General features: G+C 47.9%; 3 protein-coding genes across 3 annotated transcripts; 2 read left to right on the top strand and 1 right to left on the bottom strand.

The window, feature by feature from the left end:
• The first annotated feature begins 415 nt into the window (after positions 1–415).
• LOC119391536 (solute carrier family 22 member 7) lies at positions 416–13746 on the top strand. The gene is made up of 3 exons (XM_037659215.1): positions 416–769; positions 13088–13279; positions 13402–13746. Exons 1-3 carry the CDS (start codon positions 416–418, stop codon positions 13744–13746), a joined length of 891 nt encoding a protein of 296 aa, XP_037515143.1.
• Positions 13747–13769: 23 nt separating this feature from the next.
• LOC119391535 (solute carrier family 22 member 5) lies at positions 13770–18803 on the top strand. The gene is made up of 2 exons (XM_037659214.1): positions 13770–14504; positions 18777–18803. The coding sequence occupies exons 1-2, from the start codon at positions 13770–13772 to the stop codon at positions 18801–18803; spliced, it is 762 nt and encodes a 253-aa protein (XP_037515142.1).
• A 2332-nt stretch (positions 18804–21135) lies between these two features.
• Positions 21136–22095, bottom strand: LOC119391534 (CRISP/Allergen/PR-1). Its single transcript, XM_037659213.1, has one exon. The coding sequence runs from the start codon at positions 22093–22095 to the stop codon at positions 21136–21138; it is 960 nt and encodes a 319-aa protein (XP_037515141.1).
• Between the last annotated feature and the right edge of the window lie 545 nt (positions 22096–22640).

Below are 22640 nucleotides of genomic sequence, written 5' to 3'. Positions count from 1 at the left end.
AGCTGTCTGGTATGATTGTACTAGCGCACAATTGTTAGAGTTTCGTCGTGTACGTTTTCATTAATTTTATCTTTATGCTACAATATTTTCAGTATCTCGTCGTTCGGGCCTGGCGATAGGTGCAGGCAATGGGGGTCCTGGAATAAGGGACCGTCCCACCTTAAACCACTCCTCTGTCAACATAAGTGCTTATTATCCCTCAAAGTATAATTTATGAGTTCAGACGACCAATCTCCAAGCGTGGGTACGAGCCATCTTAGAAGTTCATCATCATCATCGTCATGAAGGTCGAGTGCTCGTGATAACGCGATCTCAGAAGAAGAAACGCGCCATCGGTACAGGCGGCTCTGCACGATTCCCCTTGGCAAATTGTGTGACCTGACGTCACGGAGCGTCGTCGCATCGAGCGGTCGTGATGACCCCAAGCACGTCAGCCCAGGCGACACCCGTCAACAGTCCAGGACCCGAAGCGAGCCTGATAACGGGCTTCTCCATAGCCGAGACGCACAAGGCGATCCAGGACAACGTCTACGTCATAGTGGGACACGGGACCTTCCAGCGTCGCGTCCTCTTCACCGGAATGCTGTCCGTTGTGACGCTACTGATGCACGCCCTTGGAAGCCAGCTTTTTACCCACGACGTTCTCCACTGGTGCGCACCGCCGTACGAGCTTCGCGACGTCCCCGCGAGCGTCTGGAGGAACGTGGCCATCCCGCTGGGTCTTGATGGCGAGCCCAGCCAGTGTAGCGTCTACGATCCACCCATTCCGGTGAGTGGTATGCTCATGGGCGTCGATCTTGAAGGCCTAGCCGCCCACTTCTTAGTTTGTCCTGGGAGCAGATTTTTAGAGCGCAGCTCTTTGGCGCCCGTTCCTGAGTTGAACCACGTCTTAATTAATCCTGTGGACCAGATTTTTAGTGCGCAGCTCTTGGGCGCACGTTCCTGGGTTGAGGGTCATCCTTTGGTCCACGATCGCCGTAGCAGAGCGAGCGAGCGAGCGCAGCGAAACACCTCCGAGCTCACGCTCCTCGAGCCACGCGACGTTTTTCTTCTTGTGCACTACAGTTCACGCCGCCGAAAAAAAAAAGAAAAATGTCAATAAACAATGAAACACAAAATGTGGAATAAATAATAAAAACATAGAAAGAGTTATCTGTAGCTGTAGGAGGCGCCGCAGGACAGAAGAAAAATAATAAAATTAAGAAAACAAGGAATATCACTGCCATATCCACGAAGTGAATTATGTCAGAGGAGCTTGCTCGGAGATGATCGGGTAACCCGCGAATCCACCGTACATATTCCTCTACCATCATATATAGACGTGACAACATTGTTATATATACATTAGCCCTCTTCGCTTCGGCCTCCCGGGCTCTCACCACAGGGTCTTGGCGGCGAGCCCGACTGCTGCTGCGTTGCGAGCCCACCGCACTGCTGCCTTGGCTGGAGTGCTCATCTAGCGGAGCGGCCACGAATAGTGTTCACTGAGTGGGCTCCCGGCGAATAGAAAGGAAGCGCGCCAAACGAGAGGCGCAGTCCTCTGCCAACGCTGCCTCTGATCAATGAGTGAACTCCCGGCGAAGAGAAGGCACTGACTACGGTGACGGGCCCTTCAGCGCAGTACCGTCATAAAGGTGACGAGGCCCGTCACCGTAGTGAAAATTGTAATAATGACGGGGCCCGTCATAATAGCGACGTACTTATAGTGACGGGGCCCGTCATAATAGCGACGTACTCATAGTGACGGGCCCCGTCGTCGTAAAGCGGGTAAAGCGGTGACTACGGTGACGGGGCCCGTCAGCGCAGTACCGTCGTAAAAGTGACGGGGCCCCTTTACCGTAGATTTCTGGTCGTTTTAGACGCCCACGTCGTGTGGTGTTCGTGGCGTAGTTTGTTGGCGCGCTCTCCATAGTATTATGGCTGCAGGTCGTCAGTTCGATTCCTCCCGTTTTTTTTTTTTGTCAGGTTATGCGTCAACGTCAACGTTACTGCTCTGACGGAGTCGTAACTTTTTCGTTCATGTCTGCGGCGGTTAGAGAGCCCTAGCGTTCCTGTGCGACCTCGGTTCTAATCACGCTGAATAAGAAAATTTTTCCGTTTTTTTTTCTTTTTTCAATATTGTTTCACAATACCGTCCCGAGCTTCCGGCTAGTCAACAATAGTTACTCATTCGTGGTAGCACGGCTCAGCATGGGAGAGCGGAGCCCGTTAATTAGCTTGTCGCTGCGCCGCTGACCCTGCATATTAGCATGCCGCCAATGTCGCTGCGTCGCTGCTCCCCCCCCCCCCCCCCCCCCGAAATGTTTTCGTAGTGACGTGCACCGCCGACCACAACAGCCATGAAGTCTTCCTGGATTTTTTCTAGAATTGCTTTCCATGGTCGAAAGAGACCTCGGAGGGAACATTGCTGATTTGACTGGCTGTCCTCGCTGCGCCCATGGCGTCCCTGTAACTGGCTGCGCAGCGCATGACCGTCAACGGCGCAGCGACATGCTGATTAACGGGCTCCGCTCTCCCACGCTGAGCCGTGCTACCACGAATGAGTAACTATTGTTGACTAGCCGGAAGCTCGGGACAGTATTGTGAAACAATACTGAAAAAAGAAAAAAAAAAGGAAACATTTTCTTACTCAGCACGATTAGAACCGAGGTCGCATAGGAACAACTAGGCTTGTGCGAATAGTAAATTTTAGGTCCGAAGCTAATTCGAAGCAACTTTGACTAGTAGCAGGATTTGACTTTCGGTTGAATGCAAGTTATAACCTGTAAAATACGCTAATTAAAATTTACTATAATTAGAGCATATAAGCCGGTATAACAAGCTTTTAAACTTAATGATGAATCGATGTGAGGGTAATACAGTAAAACCTAATTAATTCGAACTTTTATTTCGAAATCCCGCATAATTAGGATTTCTATGGCCCTGTATTTTGCAATGTAAATCTGAGTGGATAATTTGAAGCGGCGGTGAGTACCAGCCCGGTTAATTCAAAAACTTTGTATGCCATGTGCCAATTCCCGATCCCGATTTAGCTGCAAATCCGCAGAAACGTTGGCCCTTAGGAGCCACACGGCAATGCAATGTAGCGATACTAATGAGTGACAAGTGAAGCATCCCAGCCTCGCTGCTGCCAGCGCAAGAAAAAAACAAAACAAAAGGCGGTCTCGTGGTCAACTGAAATGTGCGCCTGCGGAAAAGAAGACGTGCTTCACTGCAGCACAGTGGTGACACGCGGGCAGCATGACGAATGCTTCTCTCAACGTCAGTGCGTCATGATTTACCCATTCGTTCATGGAAAATGGAGAAATTAATAAAGGGCGGTTTGACGGAATTCGCGTTGTGTGTGAACCTCCGATTGGCGGTTGTTCCGGCAATTTGCGCACTTGCACTGCTGGCAGAGTACTTACTTCGAAAACTCAGTTAGAAAGCTTGAATTATCCTCTTTTCCCACCCAGAACACATCGCGAATTCCGTCACACTGGTCATTATTACAATATTTTACCAGAAAGGATGGGCGAATGGCCGCATCATGACGCACTGACGCTGCGAGGAGCAGGTGACATGCTGCCCGTGTGTCACCACTGTGTTGCAGCGAAGGACGTCTTCCGCAGGCGCGCATTTCAATTGACCACGAGACCGTTTTTTTCCCTCTTTCTTTTTTTTCTTGCTCTGGCCTCAGCGAGGCCCGCCGTTTCCCCGGTTTAGCGGCAAAATTCGGACCAAGTATTGCTGAAAAAAAAAACCTTGTAGCCGCAGACTAGGAGGCACAGCAAACGACCACCTCTGATTACTTCCAGTAATACAAAGTTTCTTGCATCCCGCCTTTTGTATGTTTGGTTAATTCGAAAACCCGCTTAATTAAATTTGTCACAGTCCCAGTGATTCTGAATTAACCAGGTTTTACTACATGCTCATTTAACCTTGAATTGGGGTTTCGCGGCAGTGCGGATTTTTCCTGGAAAGGTGCGTTCACGGTATAGCACGCTTCCACTGCAGCGAAACCACATTTACAGGAGGTTACATGCGGTTTATATATGTCTACTCGTTCATTTCGAATACTTCGAAATTTCCTAGAATTTAAATTCGTTTAGAAGCGAATTCGAATACTGTAATATTCGTTCGAATATTCGAAGTGCTCGAATATTCGCTCAAGCCTAGGAACAACGCATCATCCGAACGCTAGGGCTGTGTAACCGCCGCAGACATGAACGAAAAAGTTACGACTCGAGCAGTAACGTTGTTGTTGACGCATAACCTGAAAAAAAGGAAGAAAAAACGGGTGGAATCGAACTGACGACCTGCAGCCCTAACATTCCATGGAGAGTGCGCCAACCAACTACACCATGAACGCTTTTTTTTTTCTTCATTGCCTCAAACAAGTAACTACTACGCCACGAACACCACACGACGAGTTCGTCTAAAACGACCAAAAATCTACGGTAAAGGGGCCCCGTCACTTTTACGATGGTACTGCGCTGACGGGCCCCGTCACCGTAGTCACCGCTTTACGATGACGGGGCCCGTTACTATAAGTACGTCGCTATTATGACGGGCCCCGTCACTATTACAATTTACACTACGGTGACGGGCCCCGTCACCGTAGTCCCGAGGAGAAAGGGAGCGCGCCAAATTAGAGTTACTGTATATATGCTACCTTTAGGTAGCAGAGTTGCGCATAGGTCCGGCTAGCAACCACAGCTGTGCGGTGAAGTAGCACTTCGTTTGTGCAGGTCACATGCCTATGGTGTCGGTAATTAACATGTCCGGCGTGTCGAAGACCGGCGATAAACATTGATTATCGATGACTAGTGTTAATTCAGTTCGCTACAGCGGCGGCGTCCAAAAATACAAAAGTTGGCGCGAGCGTCAGCTTCTCCGCAATGCATGGTTGCTAGCGGCGTTTGGAAGAGAGATGCGCAACTCTGCTACCTAAAGGTAGCATATACAGTAACTCTACGCCAAACTATAGGCGCGGTCCTCTAGCGGTCACCTATCTAACTAGCGCATGCTCCGAGCGTGGTGTGCGCCGCCCAACGAGGATACGTAGAATTTGCTGGAGTGGAGGGGGTGCTCGTCGAGTGAAACCGGCGTCGCCATCTTGCCAGAGGCAGAAAGCGCGCTCCACGCAGTCGCGCGCTGCTGCTTGCGTGCGTTATTTGACGCTGTGAGCATGCAAACACTAACAGTTTGACAATGGTTGCCTCTTGTGTCGCTTATAAATGTGCAAACAGGCTAAAGAAAGGTTGTGACCTCACATTCTGTCCGTAAGTACGCGAAAAGGTCTTCGATTGAGCCAATCCGCGCGCGTTACTGAGATGTGCTGACGTGGTATGAGCTTGCAACAAATAATAGCCGTGATATTTTTGACAGGTTTCCTAAAGGAGAGAGCCATTCACCGTGTAAAGCGGAATGCCAAAGACGAAGATCATCTATATGCTCCGTGCACTTCGCGCCATATTATTTTGACTGCTTGTTAGAAGGCATTTTTTTTCTTAGGCTCGAGCATATGCAAATGGGCTGAGAGATCCGCGGCAGGAAGTGCAGTGACAGAAGAACTGAAAAAAAAAACACTGGATTTGTTGGCTTTTTGATATGCATATGGCAAGCAACCGAAAGAATACTTGACGAGGTTGTCGGCCAGGATCAGCTGAAGTACTTGCTGACACACAAACTCAGTCAATACGATGCCGAAAACCTCTTTGGGTTAATACGTGGATGAGGCGGACATAACAATGCAACAGCTGCACAGCCTATGGCTGTATATAAGCGCCTGTTGGTTCAGACGGAACTTATGGTTCAGGAAATTGCTCCCAAGACCTTGTCTTCATCTTGAATGCAGCCACTATTGCTGCCATAGCAGATGCAAAAAGCACGCTCATTGACAAGCGCAGATCATCAGCCCTGCAGGCCGATACTGACCCGAAAGCCTCTCTGCTTTTGCCAGTTTCATGGTGCCACACGTAGCAAGCTTCAATGCTCGAAAAGTTTTATTCGTGCAACAACTACATCTGAGCAGTGCATCACAGCCCTGCACTCAGGTGGGTTGCACCTTTAATTAAACAGAAGAGCAGAGGTGCAATTATTTCACCGTCGCAAGACGTCACTGGCATCAGTGGCATGTGTGAAGAAGTAGAGAAAGGACTGGTAGCTACAGGCTGCATGTGATGCCATCATAACCGCGAAGAAGGGCAAAACACCTCATCTCGGAAGTCCTGGTAGCTTCCTCCGAGAAAAAGTGGTTCCATAAACTGGAGCAGCGCATCCTTGACTTCGACCCGCTTGAACGTTTACAATTTGTGCAAGCAAATCGCTGAAGAATACGTAAAAGTGGGTATACGCCACATGACGAATGAACGAAATTGAGAATGGTTCAATAATAAGGTGAGACCATCTCTGTCGAAGGCGCTTATCTTCAATCACCAGTAGGGCTCCGGTCATCATGTTTTTCACCGTGCGTGTGATTTAAGCGTCTCTACTAAATGCCTGTGCAAGTGAATTCACTTCTATACGGGTCACTTGGCTTCTTACAAGTCGGAAATAAATGTTTGCAACCAGAACTACTTGATTTCAGAACTACTTGGTTTACAAACGCGAGCAACTTTATCGGCAGCGCGAAGAAGCGGCAGCGCTTGGCTCCTTTCTGCCACTGGGTGCATAGGCGGCTTCCACTCCAGCAAGTCTTATGTATCCTCCTTGGCGCCGTCTTGAGCGGCGGCGCGCCATCTAGAGTGCATTCTTGAAATCGCCGGAGAGAGTGCAGCTGCGCCTCTGGCGGGACCAATGAGAAGTAGTGTAGACGCCGCCGATAACGGACGAGGCGCGAGCGAAGGAGCAAGCTCCTAAAAAAGAGAGAAACAAGAAATAAAATATATAATAAATAATAAAGAGCTGTCTGTAGCATCGTCTTTCTCAGATTATTTGCCTCAATATATTGTCGCAACGTCAAAACAGAGGGCTTAACGCACTGACCGAGAGGAACAGCACCAAGGCAGTTTTTTGTTATAACCGCTCGCTAGGGAGTTGCTCTTGTTTGTCGTTTGTGCCTGTATTAAATAGCTTATGCGTATTGCATTGTCGTCGTTCCCACAGTATGGTCACGGCATTCGCCTCCCGCCGAAAGAAGCATGGTCCCGATGCGCTGTCTAGGCTATCTACTTAGCAAAATGCACACATATCCGCTGGCGTATACCCACACGACAAATGTGAGTTAACTGGATATGCGTGGCTTCATCCGCGCCATATGCATGATTTCGGTTTAATGCTTCCGGTGTCGAATGAAACTGAGAAACAGCTGCGCTTGCGTTAGGTTGCGCATTAGGAATGACAGTCAAATTCTTATATATCGATTCGCAAAAAAAAGGAGCTAGTTCGATATATCGTATACGTCGATATACAATTTTTCAGATATATTTGCCGTATTTTCGATGCTCAAGTTGGCTTCACGACACTGCCTCATGATAAACCAAGGAAGGTGGCTTCACAGTAATACGCGGGGATTGCGGGGATCGCTTTTTCATTTTTTTTTTCAAGTTTCTTTCGCGATGTTTTGTTGGGGCTGTGGGTTATATGCAAAGGGCGGGTTATACGCGAGAAAATATGGTGTCGATGTAAACAGCACATCTCATAAGCCTGCGTTCTGTTTTCTAAATACATGCGCCGCAAGCGTAATATTTCGCGAAGCAAACGGCGACCGCGCACGACGGGCCGAAGGGCGCGGTCACGAGGATTCATGGGGAAAAGCACGTGATGGTGAGCGATAATTTCTAGTCGCGCCACGCGACCATGAGGAAAAGCCAACAACTTGTGAGGGAAAGCCAAGTTTTTGGGGCATTTCGCGCTGTCCGATGTTCGATTTATGAACTATTCCAGCCGTTTTTGTTCGATGCAGCCGTATATATTCCGATACATTGTCGGTAAAGCATTCTCGCGGTCGAAAATAGTTCGATATGAAGGATAATTCAATTTACCCGAGTTTGATATAGTAGGGTTTGAATGTATCGCAATCCTTGGCAGTTCTTAGTACTGTCCCACTTGTGTGTACAGCAACAATACATAATTGCGGCACAATTTTTCACCCGTTGGCGCGGCCAGCACAATGATTGAGGGTTCGGTGACGCAGCAGCTGACTACGAGCGGCAAGCGTACGATACGCGTAGCGGTCGGGCTCTACAGGGTGTTTCAGCTAAAAAGCACCAAGTAATAAAAAATTAAGCATAGGCGCTACGCGTCTGCAATTAGCGTAATATTGTTCTGAGCCATATAGAGCATGGCAGAATATTTTTTTCAATCCGCCAAGCTCGGCAATTAACAAAGATTGCTTAATGAACTCTTTAAATAATAACTCTGGAGAACAGTTTTCAGTACAAAAGTTGTAGCGCTTGTTCAAAAACATCCAATTTTTCAATCTGTGTTAAGATAACTCCCTGCTTAATTTTTTCCGGCCTTTCTTTAAAGGGCTCGAATTAAAAAAAAAATACCACGTGACTGCCGCCAAACGTGCGGCGCTTTCAGTGCCCTCAAATGTAAGTTGAACGAAATATCAAAGGCTGCTTCGTGCACGAAGGTCGGTGTAGCAGGTTATCGGTCACTGCGATGGACGTTAAGCGACAAAATGAGCATACCGTTTCAACAACAACAAATAAAAATTCTTCAACAAAATGCCAGGCCTGCGCTGAAAGCGCAGCACAGTCACAGCGAAAGCTGGAAGAGCGGCATTTCTAGAGCCCATTGTAAACTCTCTTGGGGCTACTAATACAAGTACACTAGCAAGGTACCCACTACGCCATAAATCACAATATTTGTGAAATTTGAAAGCACCTACAACGCCATTATTCGTCATTGTGCGCAGAAGCGAGGTTCCAGCTACACATATGTAAGGCATTATGTGCACTTTGTTTACGTGACGACTGATGACGATGAAGAACTGTGGCTCAGCCCTTTGTAACGGGTTGGAAGCTTTAAACGGCTCACCAGTTACGTAATTCGCATTGTGTGACGCCCGGTCGCTATTTAACTCTCCCACCATGCAACATAACATACATTGACGTGAGAAAGAGAGACAGAGAGAGGGGGGAAGAACTTTATTGAGAGCCTGAGGAAATGGATGATGGGCTCATGGGCTTCCTTGGCAACCAAAGCAAGTGCACTTGCGAGGAACCCACTACGCTATAAATCATAATTTCTGTGGGGAAGTAGGGAAGCAGCCACTATGCCATTTTTCGTCATTCAACGGAGAGCCGTGGTACCCGTTAAAAACATTTAAGGCATTATGCGCACTTTGTTGGTGTTGTGCCTGATGACGATGAAGAATTATTGCAAAGCCCCTTGTAGTGGGTTGGAAGCATGCAACAGCCACTCGTTGCGCAATTCGCATTGTGTGACGCCTGGTACAGAATTCGCGTGTGTGGTGCGTGGTTGTTATTTCACTCTTCTACCACACTAAATTACATATGGTAATGTGGTTCCTTCTGGACATGAAGCCTGTAAGCGTCGTTTTGCAAGGCAGTTCCAAGCACCGGCATGGCTCTGAGGTACAACACTGGGCTCCCACGCAGAGGGCCCAGGTTCGAACCCCGTTTCATCCTGGAAATTTTTTCTTATTTCGTTTTTTTTTCTTATTTCGAGCGATAGTGGTTACGGACACCGGCGGCGGCGGCGGACAACTACGCCACCATAAACGGCCGTTGAAATGATCTCATAACAGCTTTCGCTGTAAAAAAGCGGCAGCCACGGACCAAATGCTACATGAGACCGCAGGTAGCATTTGGTGCAGCGTAGGCATTTTTTCTTTTCTTTTCGCACCAATGAAGAAACACAGTGGAAGGGACGAGGGTGACAGCGTGGTGAAAGGCCGAGATGAAAGATGCACTCACACGTGACGGCCGCTCTTTCGTAGGTCTTTTTTTTTTTTTTTTGATGGTACGCCTCTATCATCATTTAGCGTCCATCGCAGTCACCGGCAGCCTGCTCAGTCGACCTTCGTGCGCGGAGCAGCCTTTGATAATTCGTTCAACTTACATTTGAGGGCACTAAAAGCGCCGCGCGTTAGGCGGCAGTCACGTGCCATTTTTTTTTTTAAATTCGCGCGCTTTAAAGAAAGGCCGGAAAAAAATTAAGCGGGGGAGTTATCTTAGCATAGATTAAAAAATTCGATGTTTCTGAACAAGCGCTACAGCTTCTGTAGTGAAAACGTTTCTCTAGAGTTACTATTTAAAAAATTCTTTAAGCAATCTTTGTTAATTACCGAGCTTGGCGAATTCGAAGAAATATTCTGACGTGCTCTATATGGCTCAGAACAATACTGCACTAATTGGAGATGCATAGCACCTATGTTTAATTTTTTAATACTTGGTGCTTTTTAGCTGAAACACCCTGCATAATAGTCGCTTGATTCACCTGACGCGCATCCTCACTCCAAAGACGGCCGCCACCTTCAAGTGATAGATTCTCGCCTGTTTAGTAGATCCCACAACTCGCTAGAATCTCGTGGACAACGTTACAATGCGTCGTATAGTTCCGATGCTTGGTTCGAGCAATGTAGTGCAATGTTCTCCAGAAGATTCCACTGAGTTGTGGTCACCATCTGTGTATCATAGAATGGGAGGTCATTTAACGAAAGAACAAACACACTTTGAATGCCAGCATGCGAGTGGAAGCTTTTGCAAACAATGAGAATGGGCGCTTAGCTTAGAGAATACTCAATTTTCAGTTAACGCTAAAGACGAGCTTGAGTGTCATAACACTAATGTGCTTTTTTTGTACTTTAATAACACGGAAACAGTCTCATCAGCTTGCCGTTTGTTTACTTTACAACGAAGATATCGAGTGTGCCAAACTTTTCATGCCCGGCATTTCTTCATCCAGCGTTTTGATTGGGTATGCACTAGTTTTAGCAGCCTGTTGGAAGAGAGGTGTTGCTTTGGTTTAGGCGTGCTTTCTTGAGAAGGTTTTGTTGGCTCTTACAATATATTTCTGTTGTTTCTAGTTTGTCATATTTCGCTACACAAAACCTCGACATAACGAAGTCGGTAAAATTATCAATTTACTTCGTTATACCAAAACGTCGATAAATTGAATTTCGTCACATTAAGCAAACTATGGTTGCCAAATGCTTCTTTTTTTGTTCGCTTAGTGCCGGAAAAATGTTTGAATAATGCGGCAATACTAAAAACTAATCAGATTAACGCGACAAAAAAGTCACTTTTGCTGAACCCGAGATATGACGCCCGCGGCCTGATGCTGCGCCGGAGAAGAAGTACTCTTGACAGCGGCGGGACATCATGCGTGAACCCGAGAAAATGCTGGTACAACGTACTGTGGTAATACAGCGCTCGCAAAAACCGCGTGTAACTTTGCCATATGACCTCTGGCCCCAGCAGAAGCCTCAGTTTATCGCCTCTGTCTTCCTCTGGGGCCGCACTGAAACTAAATTTGGGAGATCGACATCGCGGAGAGCAATATTTGCTATTATATCGAGGTTCAAAATATATAGTGTTCCATGTACATGAAACGGCGAAAAGTGAAATCAATTCAAATAAAATCAAATCAAAATTTGATTTTGATGATGTAGAATTTTACGGACGGAGTACAACGAAAAAAAAAAAGCTGTCAGTAGACGTCTTGACTATACAACTTAGGAAGCTCGGAGAAGCCCCGCCCTTATGACTGGTGTGCGGTGGCCGATCGCCTCCGTGATTTAAGAAATAGTGCCCCTCATGCGCTCGGCAGCGTTCTCCGAAGGCGAGGTCACCGGCCTTCCGGCTCATGGCATGGTTGCGCACCCATTGGTGGAGGCTTGTGTGCATCCGCCTTTGAAAAGAAAATGCCGCGGACTTTTAAAATTGTATCTGACTATAGTTCGCAGCACCACAATCCTTAGTATATCGAGAATTCCGTTGTATTGAGGTTCTTTGTATCGAATTTTACCTGAATTTAGTATTTTGTAGCTATTTTTTGCCTTTTCATTCGGCCGTGGTTGTGTTTTACACAGTGTTTCGCGTCTGCCACGCTGATCTTAAAGTACGTGCGAACGTTGCGTGTTAATTGGCGGATTTGATATTCTGGCGATTTGGTGAGAAAGTGCGCATATGAATATGAACCCTGGCACTGTGCACCCACAAAAACGCGATTGCTGCAATAAATTCAGGGCCCGTATTCACAAAATTATCATACGCTCAATTTTTTCGGAAGAGAATGCTTCAGCTATGCACACTGCGGGACATATTATTGGCGAAGCCGGCTGACAATGGAAATACGCACTTAGGAAAAAAAAACTTTTGTCAAATTGTCACCAGTTGCAAGTATACAGTGTGCCCTCTTTGTTTCTTTTCTCTTGTGCGGCGTTGCCCGAGTGCAATACGAAGTACCAGTCCTGCCTGAGCTGATGAAGTCGTACATTGGTAACTTTAAGTCGCGTGATGCAAAAGCGAGATTGAGGACGTGCAGTGAAATTTTTGTCCCATCCGCAAAGCCCTAAGAGTAGCAGCACGTTTTATTTCATCTGTCGACAGAAACTGAACTCTGTTTCAGGATATAAATCTGAAAGATTTGTTGAACTCCGCATTCCCGTCACAAATTTTCCCGAAATTTTAAAAGGACAGTTTCGGGAAACATGTTACTGGAACGCTAGTGGCGCGTTTAGTTCCACGTTTTTAAGGTCACATATCTAAAGAGTTTTGCTGGTTGCAGGGTTTCTGTTTAGTGGACATAATCGCGGATGTCTTCGGCTGTGCCTAATTTCGGAAAAAAAAATTGCGGACCTAATTCATATGTTTCGTAATTTTCAAGATTATCATTAATATGAAAATATTAGCAAATTAGGTTTGCAATTAGTCATGTCATATACTGCGGAAACAGCAGGCTCGTGATATCAGAGAAGTTTGTTCAAAAAATTCTTCCTCTTATTTGAGCTGCAGCTTCCCGTTTTTGGAGCCACGTTTCTTTATGCAATGACAAAGCTTCGGTAATACCGAACAAAAGTCAAGTGCAGTGGCTGAATAATGTAGATAGTCGAATGACAGGTTCTCGACTTAGGACGCGTTTCAAGATGAAAGTCTAGTTCTCGATCAAGGATGGTTTTTATATGCAGCACGGTGAAGACGACGAACGCCGTGTGGTGCCCTGCGACCGTTGGCAGTACGACACCGCCGACGAAGGCGACAGCATTGTCAGCCGGTGGGACCTGGTGTGCGGGCACGTCTGGCTATTCAAGGCCATCAAGGCGGCTAACATGATGGGCGCGGTAATGTGCGTGCCAATGGCCGGTTTGCTTGCGGACAAGGTTGGTCGGCGACCCACCATTCTGGCCTGCGCTGTGGCCCTGCTATGTTTTAGCATCGGTTGCGGAGCCTCGCAGACACTCGCTATGTTCTTGGTGAGCCGGTTTTTCGTGTCAGCGACTAGCTGCTCGGTGCAGCTGTGATATTCATCCTGCTCTACGAGGTGACCGGCAACGAGCGACGCGCCCTCTACGGAGTCCTAGACACGGCCGTCGGAACGACGACCGTGCCGCCCGTAGTCCACTTGGTAGCTCAGCTGAATCCGCGCTGGAACATGGCGCACGCGTTCCTGTCTCTGCCGACGGCCATACTCGTGCTCTGGTGCTACCTCCTCGATGAATCCCCCAGCTGGCTCCTAGCGACGTGGAAGACGCGGTCTGCCGAGCAGGTCATCATAGCTGCCGCCATACCAACGGCGTCGACATCGCAAAAGCTCGCCTCACCTATAAGGCTCTCAGGGAGCAGGTGAAGAAGCTTGAGCCCATGTCCACCATGTCGAGTGCTAGCGACGCCGTCACCATGACAGCTGCATTTCGGCGGCGCGCATTTGCTGTGGTTCTCTGCTGGTTCAGCGTCAACTTCACATACTACGGCCTGCTGGCACGTGACGCCTCCACCGAAGACTTGTCTCTCGCTGTGCGCACTCTTGTACAGGTGGCGCTCTACACTGCGGTCTGGCGGCACCTGCACAGCCACGGTCAGCGCGAGACCTTCTTCCTCATGCTCGGTCTTCTGGGTGTCCTCTTGGCGGTGCGAGTGGCCGTCAATTTGGCCGGCATCGCTGTGCTGTTAGCACTGGCCAACGCGGTCGTAGTGAGCGCGTCCGCCGTCACGCTGAGTGTGAACTACGGCTACACAGCCGAGGTGTTCCCCACCATCATCAGGAGCCGGGGCCTGGCCGTCTCGTATGCCGTTGGACGGCTAGGAGTACTGACAGCAAGCTTTCTGGAGATATTTATTACAGAAGGAGAGTACTCCGTCAACCTGGTGATGACTGGGCTGGTGCTACTCAGCGCAGCTGCCCTTCAATGGCTGCCTGAAATCTTCGTGGAGAAGCGCAAGGTGGCGCCGCCCGAGGCCTGCCTGAGCCCAGACCAGCGCAAGAAGGTCCTCCAAGCTTCCCTTTCGCCTACGATCACTACACCAAAGGAGATACGCACAGGAAAGCGCTTCAAGAAAGCTCGCAAAGTAAAACATGAAGTCGCGGAACACCGTTACATCACCAGGGTCAGAGGACATCGCGGAAAACCAGGAGGTGGCGAAACCGTAATGTGGAGCGTCGGCCCTGGTACAACTAACGTGTCGCAGCTTATATACATATATATATATATATATATATATATATATATATATATATATATATATATATATATATATATATATGCGTTTCTTGTTTCCCACTGTCCTGTGTGTTTGATCTTACTGCTGCCATATATAGTTTGTTTCCTGCACACACTTTCCAACCGCCATGCGTCAACCGCCTCCTTGAATAAATGATTATAGATAAGAAACAACATTGAGCATGGAAGCACATTGGAAGAATCTCGCGCCATAAACAGCGCCTTGTAACAAAGTGTGCAATGCTTTAAACATAGTGCTTAAGACCGATTCGCTCACATATGCAATGGGCTAGCTTTGGTAAGTGAAGCGCACGAATGGATTACGTAGGGACGGCCGATTGTCAGTCAAGCAGGTGTAGTGTTAAGCTATCCATGGCAAGGTACGGATACGCGAGCGCACCAACTTAATATCCATTGGTGTTTTGAATGTGAAAACAACGACATGATTCAGGCAGGCCCCCGTGGAAGGCTCGGAGAATTTCACCCATCTGAGGCTTTTTTAGATGCGAAGCAGCTTTTGCTCGAGGCTGTGTCCGTCCGCTCGGGAACCACGTGTCGTGGCACGCGCTAGCGCGTTCGGGCTTGTGTAAGGGGCTGTGGCCTCTTCCCCTTACACTCTCGGGAACCATGTGTGCTGGCACGTGCTAGCGCGTTCGGGCTTGTGTAAGGGGCTGGGTAAGATGCTGCAGCCTCTCCCTCTTACACTCTCTCAGCAATCACGTAATGGCGTCGGGGAACGATATTCTGCAGACTCCACTTGCAAGGACGCGTCAACATCGGGCTAGGTGCCCATGATGAACGGAACATTAAAAGTCAACTAATGCGCTGCTTCGCATCCCCACATATCTCCCCTTAGTGGGAAATGGTGTAATCCTTTATTGCGATAGCATTTATATGGACAGTCTCGGCTGATTTTTGCCGTCGCCGCCGTCGTCATGCACTGTATATATATATATATATATATATATATATATATATATATATATATATATATATATATATATATATATATATACGGTGTTTCAGCTAAAAAGCACCAAGTATTAAAAATTAGGCATAGGCGCTACGCGTCTCCAATTAGCTCAGTATTGTTCTGAGCCATATAGAGCACGTCAGAATTTTTTTTCCAATCCGCCAAGCTCGGCAATTAACTAAAATTGCTTAATGAACTTTTTGAATAGTAACTCTAGAGAAAATTTTTCAATACAAAAGTTGTAGCGCTTGTTCAGAAACATCGAATATTTCAATCTGTGTTAAGATAACTCCCCTGCCTAAATTTTTTCCGGCCTTTCTTTCAAGCACGCGAATTTTAAGAAATACCACGTGACTGCCGCCAAAAGCGCGGCGCTTTCAGTGCTCTCAAATGTAAGTTGAACGAATTATCAAAGGCTGCTCCGCGCACGAAGTTCGATTGAACAGGCTACCGGTGACTACTATGGACGCTAAATTATGATAGAGGCGTACCATCTAAAAAAAAAAAGATCTACGAAAGAGCAGCCGTCACATGTGAGTGCATCTTTTATCTCGATCCTTCATCACGCTGTCACCCTCGCCCCTTCCAATGCGTTTCTTCATTGGTGCGAAAAAAAAAGAAAAAATGCCTACACTGCATCAAATGCTGCCTACGGTCTTATGCAGCATTTGCATGGCTACCGCTTTGTCGTTGAAGAAATTTTTTTGTTGTTGTTGAAACGGTATCCTCATTTTGTCGCTTAACGTCCATCGCAGTCACCGATAGCCTGTTCCATCGATCTTCGTGCGCGAAGCAGCCTTTGATAATTCGTTCAGCTTACATTTGGGGGCACTAAAAGCGCCGCGCGTTTGGCGGCAGTCATGTGGTATTTTTTAAAATTCGCGCGCTTGAAAGAAAGGCCGGAAAAAATTTAGGCAGGGGAGTTATCTTAACACAGAATGAAAAATCGATGTTTCTGAACAAGCGCTACAACTTTTGTATGGAAAACTTTTCTCTAGAGTTACTATTTAAAAAGTTCATTAAGCAATCATTGTTAATTGCAAGCTTGGCGGATTGGAAAAAATATTCTGACGTGCTCTATATGGCTCAGAACAATACTGCACTAATTGTAGACGCGTACCGCCTATGCTTAATTTTTTAAACACTTGGCGCTTTTTAGCTGAAATACCCTGTATATATATATATATATTATATATATATACTATATTATATATAATATATATATATATAAGCCACAAAGAAAAATAATTCAGAAAAACTTCGCCGCGCGGAATCGAACGGGCGACCTGTCGCTTTCCAGCTCGCGGCGTTAGACGGTTACGCCTCCAACAGTACCGTCTTTCAGCCTGCTACCGGCGAGCTATTATTGCGATAGCAATTATATGGACAGTCTCGGCTGGATTTTGCCGTCGCCGTCGCCGCCGTCATGCACCGTATATGTATAAGTATGTATATATATATAAAAGCCCAAAGAAAGATAATTCAGAAAAATGCTCCCGAAGCGCGGAATCGGAACCAGGGACCTCTTGCTCCGCAGCGAGTGGCGCTATCCACTACGCCACGAAACGCAGTTCCTCCACGTAACTAACGGCGAGCGTTATATGCATACCCTTTACCGCTGGACGGACTCAGACACGGCAGGCGATAATAAGCGTTTCTTCATTACCAGCGAGATGGCCGCTAGCAGCGCGACGGGCGCATTTAAAAGTCGTCGCCGAGCTCGCTCGCTTCTTATATTTGCGCAGCGAGAACATTGCCCTTCCGTTGTCTGCTCGCGCGGTTTTTCTCGCGGTGAGGGGAGCCCCGCCACGGTGGTCTAGTGGTTATGGCGCTCGACTGCTGACCCGAAGGTCGCGGGATCGAATCCCGGCCCGCGGCGGCTGCATTTTCGATGGAGGCGAAAATGTTTGAGGCCAGTGTACTTAGATTTAGGTGCACGTTAAAGAACCCCGGGTGGTCAAATTCCGGAGCCCTCCACTACGGCGTCTCTCATAATCATATCGTGGTTTTGGGACGTTAAACCCAGATATTATTATTATTATTATCGCGGTGAGGGGAAGAGGAATGTTTCACGCTTTCACCGTGATGTCCGCGCTCATGTTACCGAGCGTACGAAAGTCACTCGAGCTGAAGGGACTCCGCTAAACGAACAAACAGAAGATGAGCGCGAACTATCAAGTGTCACAGCTCGACACTTGAAGCACGCTAGTTTCCTTCGCTGCTTCGGCCGCCTTTGCAGCAGGAACGCTGAGTATCCATTGGCGAGCCTCACTTCGTATAGCATTAATTTCTTGCTATCGCATTCATTGCTTCGCCCTTGCGGCGAAACCAGCGAAACTGTGACTTTTTTTTATATAGACCATTTCCTTCAGCATGCTTTCTGAGTCACCACATAGATGGCGCGATGTGCGCGCGGTGCGCGCTTTAAAGATCGTCTCCGCACTTCCTACGAACGCCGTTGCTCTTTGCCCTACAGGGCGTGGTCGCCTTCGTGCGCTTATTTCGAGGAAAGAAGGGGGCGGCGGAGCGGGCGGTTGTATGTCCTGTGCTTTCCCCGCGATGTCCGCGCTTCGCTCGCTGCCGCGGCCGCGTTTGCGAATGGAGCGCGCTGTTCAAACAGAAATAAGTAACAACTGTAACAGTTAGTTCGCGCTCGTCCTGTGTCTACCTGTTAGTTCGTTTCGTGCGTCCTGCTTTATGTTTGAACAGTGCGCTTCAAGTGTCGAGCTGTGACGCATGATAGTTCGCGCTCGTCCTGTGTGCGTTCTTTTCGCGCGTCCTTTGGCCTCGAGCGACGCGCTGGTAATTTCGAGCTGCTTTCCGTTCCTCGCGTTACATTCCAGTTTATTGCTATCGCATTCATTGCTTCGCCGTTCCGGCGAAACTCTGACTTTTTTTTAGTATGCACCTAACTCTACGAACACGGGTACATTTGGCGCACCAGCTTGCAGTCATTTCCGTGCAATTCGATTGCCGAGCATTAAATTCTCCTACACGAAGGCTCAATGAGTCCCTTTTCATTGTCTTCACGTGTCCCCTCATTTACACTCGATGGGATGCATATTAAGACACGCAGCTATCTGACCTGATGGAAGGCAGGAACCTACGGTCGCGTGAATTCTCGACGTTACCGGTGATTATTGCGCGTTTGCCGCATACGCGTGTTTGCGTGTGACACTCCAACAGCAGCCAGCTGTTGCCGCTGCAGCTTGATGTCGTTTAACTTGAGCGGGGCGTACTCGAAAGTGGCGTTGCGTGGAAACTGTGTCTGCTAAGTTAGCACTCAGCGCAAGCGTTCCGAACAACACTAGTTCTGCTTCCTGCTCGACAGCAAGTATGCTGCAAAGCCTCCCAAAATGGTTTCGCGTTCTGTACTTGATGAAACCGGTATTTCTAAAGGATGATGATAGATGCCGCGTCCCTCCGTTCGCGCTGCTACTAGCGGTGCTGCTATATCGAAGCTCCATACAGTGATTCCGCTGTACCGAGAGGGAGAGAGAGAGAGAGAATGAGAAACAACATTTATTGAAGGAAATGCCGCTTGGTTACTGTTCGTTGAGGCTCCCTTTTAGGGCTCCACTAGCTATTGCGGCTTACCGGCCCTGTCGAGGGTCGTTAAGAGTCGCGCAAAGCCACGACCAACTAGTGAGTGTCTCGTTAAGTAGCGGTGCGACGGCGTGAGCGGAAGCTACGTGCATTGATATCTTATGTCTCCGAGTGTCGTGGTGGATCCGCACCATGAAGATTTCCGAGAAAATTGTTCTTGCCGAGAAAACTTCTGCGGTCTATGTAAGTCTGGGTAAGCGTTTGTCGGCATTCGGCGCCATTCACACGCCTGTCGAAATTGGGGTGGCGCGTCATGCCCACCCGTAAAGAAAAACGAAAGCGGATTTAGTCGCTTGCAGATGCGTTAACATGCTTTACCAAAGCAGACTGATCTGCACTGAAGAGAAAAAAATGCACAGACAGACAAGCAAATGCCGACTGTTGCGTCTGTCGGCTACTTCAGCAACTTTATAGCAGAAGCCTTAGATGCCTCATTAAATGCGAATGTGACCGTCGGCGTCAACTCGAACATGCAAAAAAAAAAGAATAATTTTTTTAATGACTTACCATATGCGCCATAATGACGTCACAGATCGTCAGTTTTGTGGCGTTATCATGAAGTCATTGACGGTAATGCAGTGCGAGTCACATGAACGATGCAAAAAAAAAAGAATAATTTTTTTATGACGCCATCACATACGTTAACGCTTGCTATAGGTGGGCCGATCCCGGATGCATCGTAAAACACGTTAGGTGCAGTAAGTTTCGGGGTTGGGGGGGGGGGGCGGAAGGGTGGGCAATACATTCGTCTTCGGGTCGATCTTAGGCGAACTAGACCTAAGAAACGGCCGCGATTGCCTCCGTTCATCACTTTCTCGAACAGCTTCTTCGTAGCAGGGTGCGCCTCGAAGGGTCATGCGTTCATTAAAAGGGCGTCTCTTTTCCACGAAATGATTTAAGACCAGTCGGCTATGCTTTCAGGCACGAAGTCTTCGTTCGTGCGCACGACTGACTTTCGCCAGTTCTCTGCAGTATTGGCGAGGAGGGTACCAGGAACACAGACTTACCGTATTTACTGAATCTAGGCCGGCGCAGATTCTAAGCCGAAACCCGAAATTCGCAAAGCCTGAACAAAAAACGTAATCATTGTACTCTAATCTAAGCCGACTGCTCCCTCATTCACACATCGTTTTTTTTTTTCGAAAAAACATCGGCTTAGATTCGAATAAATACGGTATAATAAGTTCAACATTGTACTTAGGGAAAATTATAGAACTTCTGAGTGAAATAGTTTGCTACATAGGTCCGCTTTGGTGAAGGCACTACCGTGTTCAGCAAGACGTCGGGTGTGGGGTGTTTCGGCCAGGAATTATTTCGAAATATTTTTCCCTTTATAGGAATGCTTAGCGTCCACTGTTACTCTCGTGTAATTTGATTGGGTGCTTCAGTTCGGTTTACTTAAAAAATGTATGGCATGAGTTACCGTACAAGAATTACATTATTACGTTGTAACTGAATTTAGTGGCTATGAAATGCGTAAGAAATTCTCCTAATACTTCCGCTGGCTTTATATTGGAGCTCCAGAATCATCTCCGCAAGTTATGCAAATTTTACGCATTTACAGACAGTCGACCATAATGCTAGAACACACGAATCAGGACGCAATAACGAGAGCTGGTCCGTTTTATGTGGTCTGTGTTTTCTAGCGCTTTTTCACAATGACGGTGGCACGCCAACTGGCTCGCGCTGACACCCCACTGCGATGCACCCAACTGCGCTCGGGGATATGTTCTCTCTGGTTAATCGAGGAGCATTCGTAAACACTATTTCGTAATGCTCAAGGCGACAACCACGTGCGTCATTCTCAACAACCGTATAGCAATATGCCATTTTGATGTGCGCTACGGTCGCGAATACAGGTGGTTCTGTAAACGCAGAGCTGCAGTGCAATAAGAAGACCTAATCATTGTCAGTACTCGCTTATGCCATAGTGTCGCCTCTACTCGAGGGACGTAACCCAGGTGAACACGGTTACATAGGTCGCAGCAAATACGGCAAAGACAGCGGTCCAAGATGGCGTAAAGATTATACCGGCGTCGTTCTTTCGATACGGCGTGGATGGTTTGATTTGCCCGTCCTTACTCTTTTTACGCTGCCCGAGTGAATTGGTGTCCCTTTCCTCGTCGACCGCCGCAGTTGCTTCAGGAGGGGAACACAAGCCGGTTTCCTTGACACAGGCGGTGCCTTTGGGGCAGGCGGAGCACACAGGCCCGGCCAGGTAAACGGGGCGCGTCAGCACGTTACCTGTTGTGCCGTAGTTGCACACGTACAGCTGCATGTACGGCATCTGCTTGACGCCGGCGACGGTGTAATCGGCGTAGCCGCAACCAACGTAGCCCGTCGTGGCCCACACAACCTGCGTAAAGTGTCCAGTCGGCTCATCGGAAGGAGGCGAGAAACTGTTCACGCTGTCCGGCGGGTAGTGATAATATTCGTCGAACCACGCCTTGATCTGACCGGGCCAGTCAGTTCCCTTGAAGGAGGCGCTGCTTCTCCGGAAGGCCAAGTTTTGTCCTACGGATTTAAACTTGGTAGTGAACCTGTCTGCAGCCTTATCGTGATCCAGTTTTCCATTGGCGTTCGTGCACTGATCCGCCTTGGCCTGTGCCACAGAAGCAAGCTCTTCATCCCATAGCAGCTGCTGCATGTTTGTGGCCGTCGAGAACTTCGGGAGCTTTCCCATGGCCACCATGCTTCTATAGTGGTTGTGCGTTCTGAGGATGAGCTGGATACCGGCTTTGCTTACGTGCGTGGCCTTAATGGTGCACTCCTTGTTGGGCGGCAAGCAGGCGGTGTGTGCGGGCCGCTGCTTCTTGTACTCCTCGAGGCATTTCTGGACACTGCTTCCGACCGTCGACCATAACCACAGAGTCGTGAAAAGGATCCTCTCTGTTTTCATACCGTCGCCGTGGCTTCTTGTTCTTGTTCACCTCTAACCACCCACTGATGATGGTGGTGATGTCCTCTTCCTGATGGCGCTCACCCACAAAGGGCCAAGAACCGGGAGGCAGGCGCTTAAGGTAAAGACCTATGAAGCTAAACGAAGCTGGAAATTTAGCTTCAAAATGCAACATCGAATAAATGAAATTACTTAATGAGCAAGCAGTCAGACCATCATTTGGGTTTTCTAAGATAAATAATGACAGATTTCAAATCAAGATTATGAACAGAGAAAAATAGACTAACACGGTCATCTTTTTGTTTCACTTATGTAACCAAACACAGCAGAGCAGACCATCCCTGTGGCTATAACCTAATTCTCCTTCTGCTTGCGGGGCTCTTCTTCTAATAGTATGGCGCCTCCCCACTCCAGTGACTGTCGAAGGGTGTATGCAAAACATTGACGACGATATCTATTATGAGTTTAATTTGTTACATGTTTTAAAGGCCCCATCTCGCCACTTCGCGGGCGCTGTGCGTTGCATGCTTGTCGCTGTCTAGATG

The sequence above is a fragment of the Rhipicephalus sanguineus genome, chromosome 4 (assembly GCF_013339695.2).
Source record: "Rhipicephalus sanguineus isolate Rsan-2018 chromosome 4, BIME_Rsan_1.4, whole genome shotgun sequence".
Classification (NCBI taxonomy): Eukaryota; Metazoa; Arthropoda; class Arachnida; order Ixodida; family Ixodidae; genus Rhipicephalus; species Rhipicephalus sanguineus.
This window is presented reverse-complemented; position numbering and strand designations above follow the sequence as displayed.

Bases quoted from the DNA above. Each gene is read 5' to 3' on its own strand.
- LOC119391535 (XM_037659214.1), top strand. From the start codon at position 13,770: ATGTCGAGTGCTAGCGACGCCGTCACCATGACAGCTGCATTTCGGCGG. The intron at 14,505-18,776 runs GTCAGAGGACAT...ACACTCCAACAG, and splicing joins AACACCGTTACATCACCAGG to CAGCCAGCTGTTGCCGCTGC.
- LOC119391536 (XM_037659215.1), top strand. From the start codon at position 416: ATGACCCCAAGCACGTCAGCCCAGGCGACACCCGTCAACAGTCCAGGA. The intron at 770-13,087 runs GTGAGTGGTATG...TTTTATATGCAG, and splicing joins TCTACGATCCACCCATTCCG to CACGGTGAAGACGACGAACG. The intron at 13,280-13,401 runs GTTGGTCGGCGA...GTCAGCGACTAG, and splicing joins CCGGTTTGCTTGCGGACAAG to CTGCTCGGTGCAGCTGTGAT.
- LOC119391534 (XM_037659213.1), bottom strand. From the start codon at position 22,095: ATGAAAACAGAGAGGATCCTTTTCACGACTCTGTGGTTATGGTCGACG.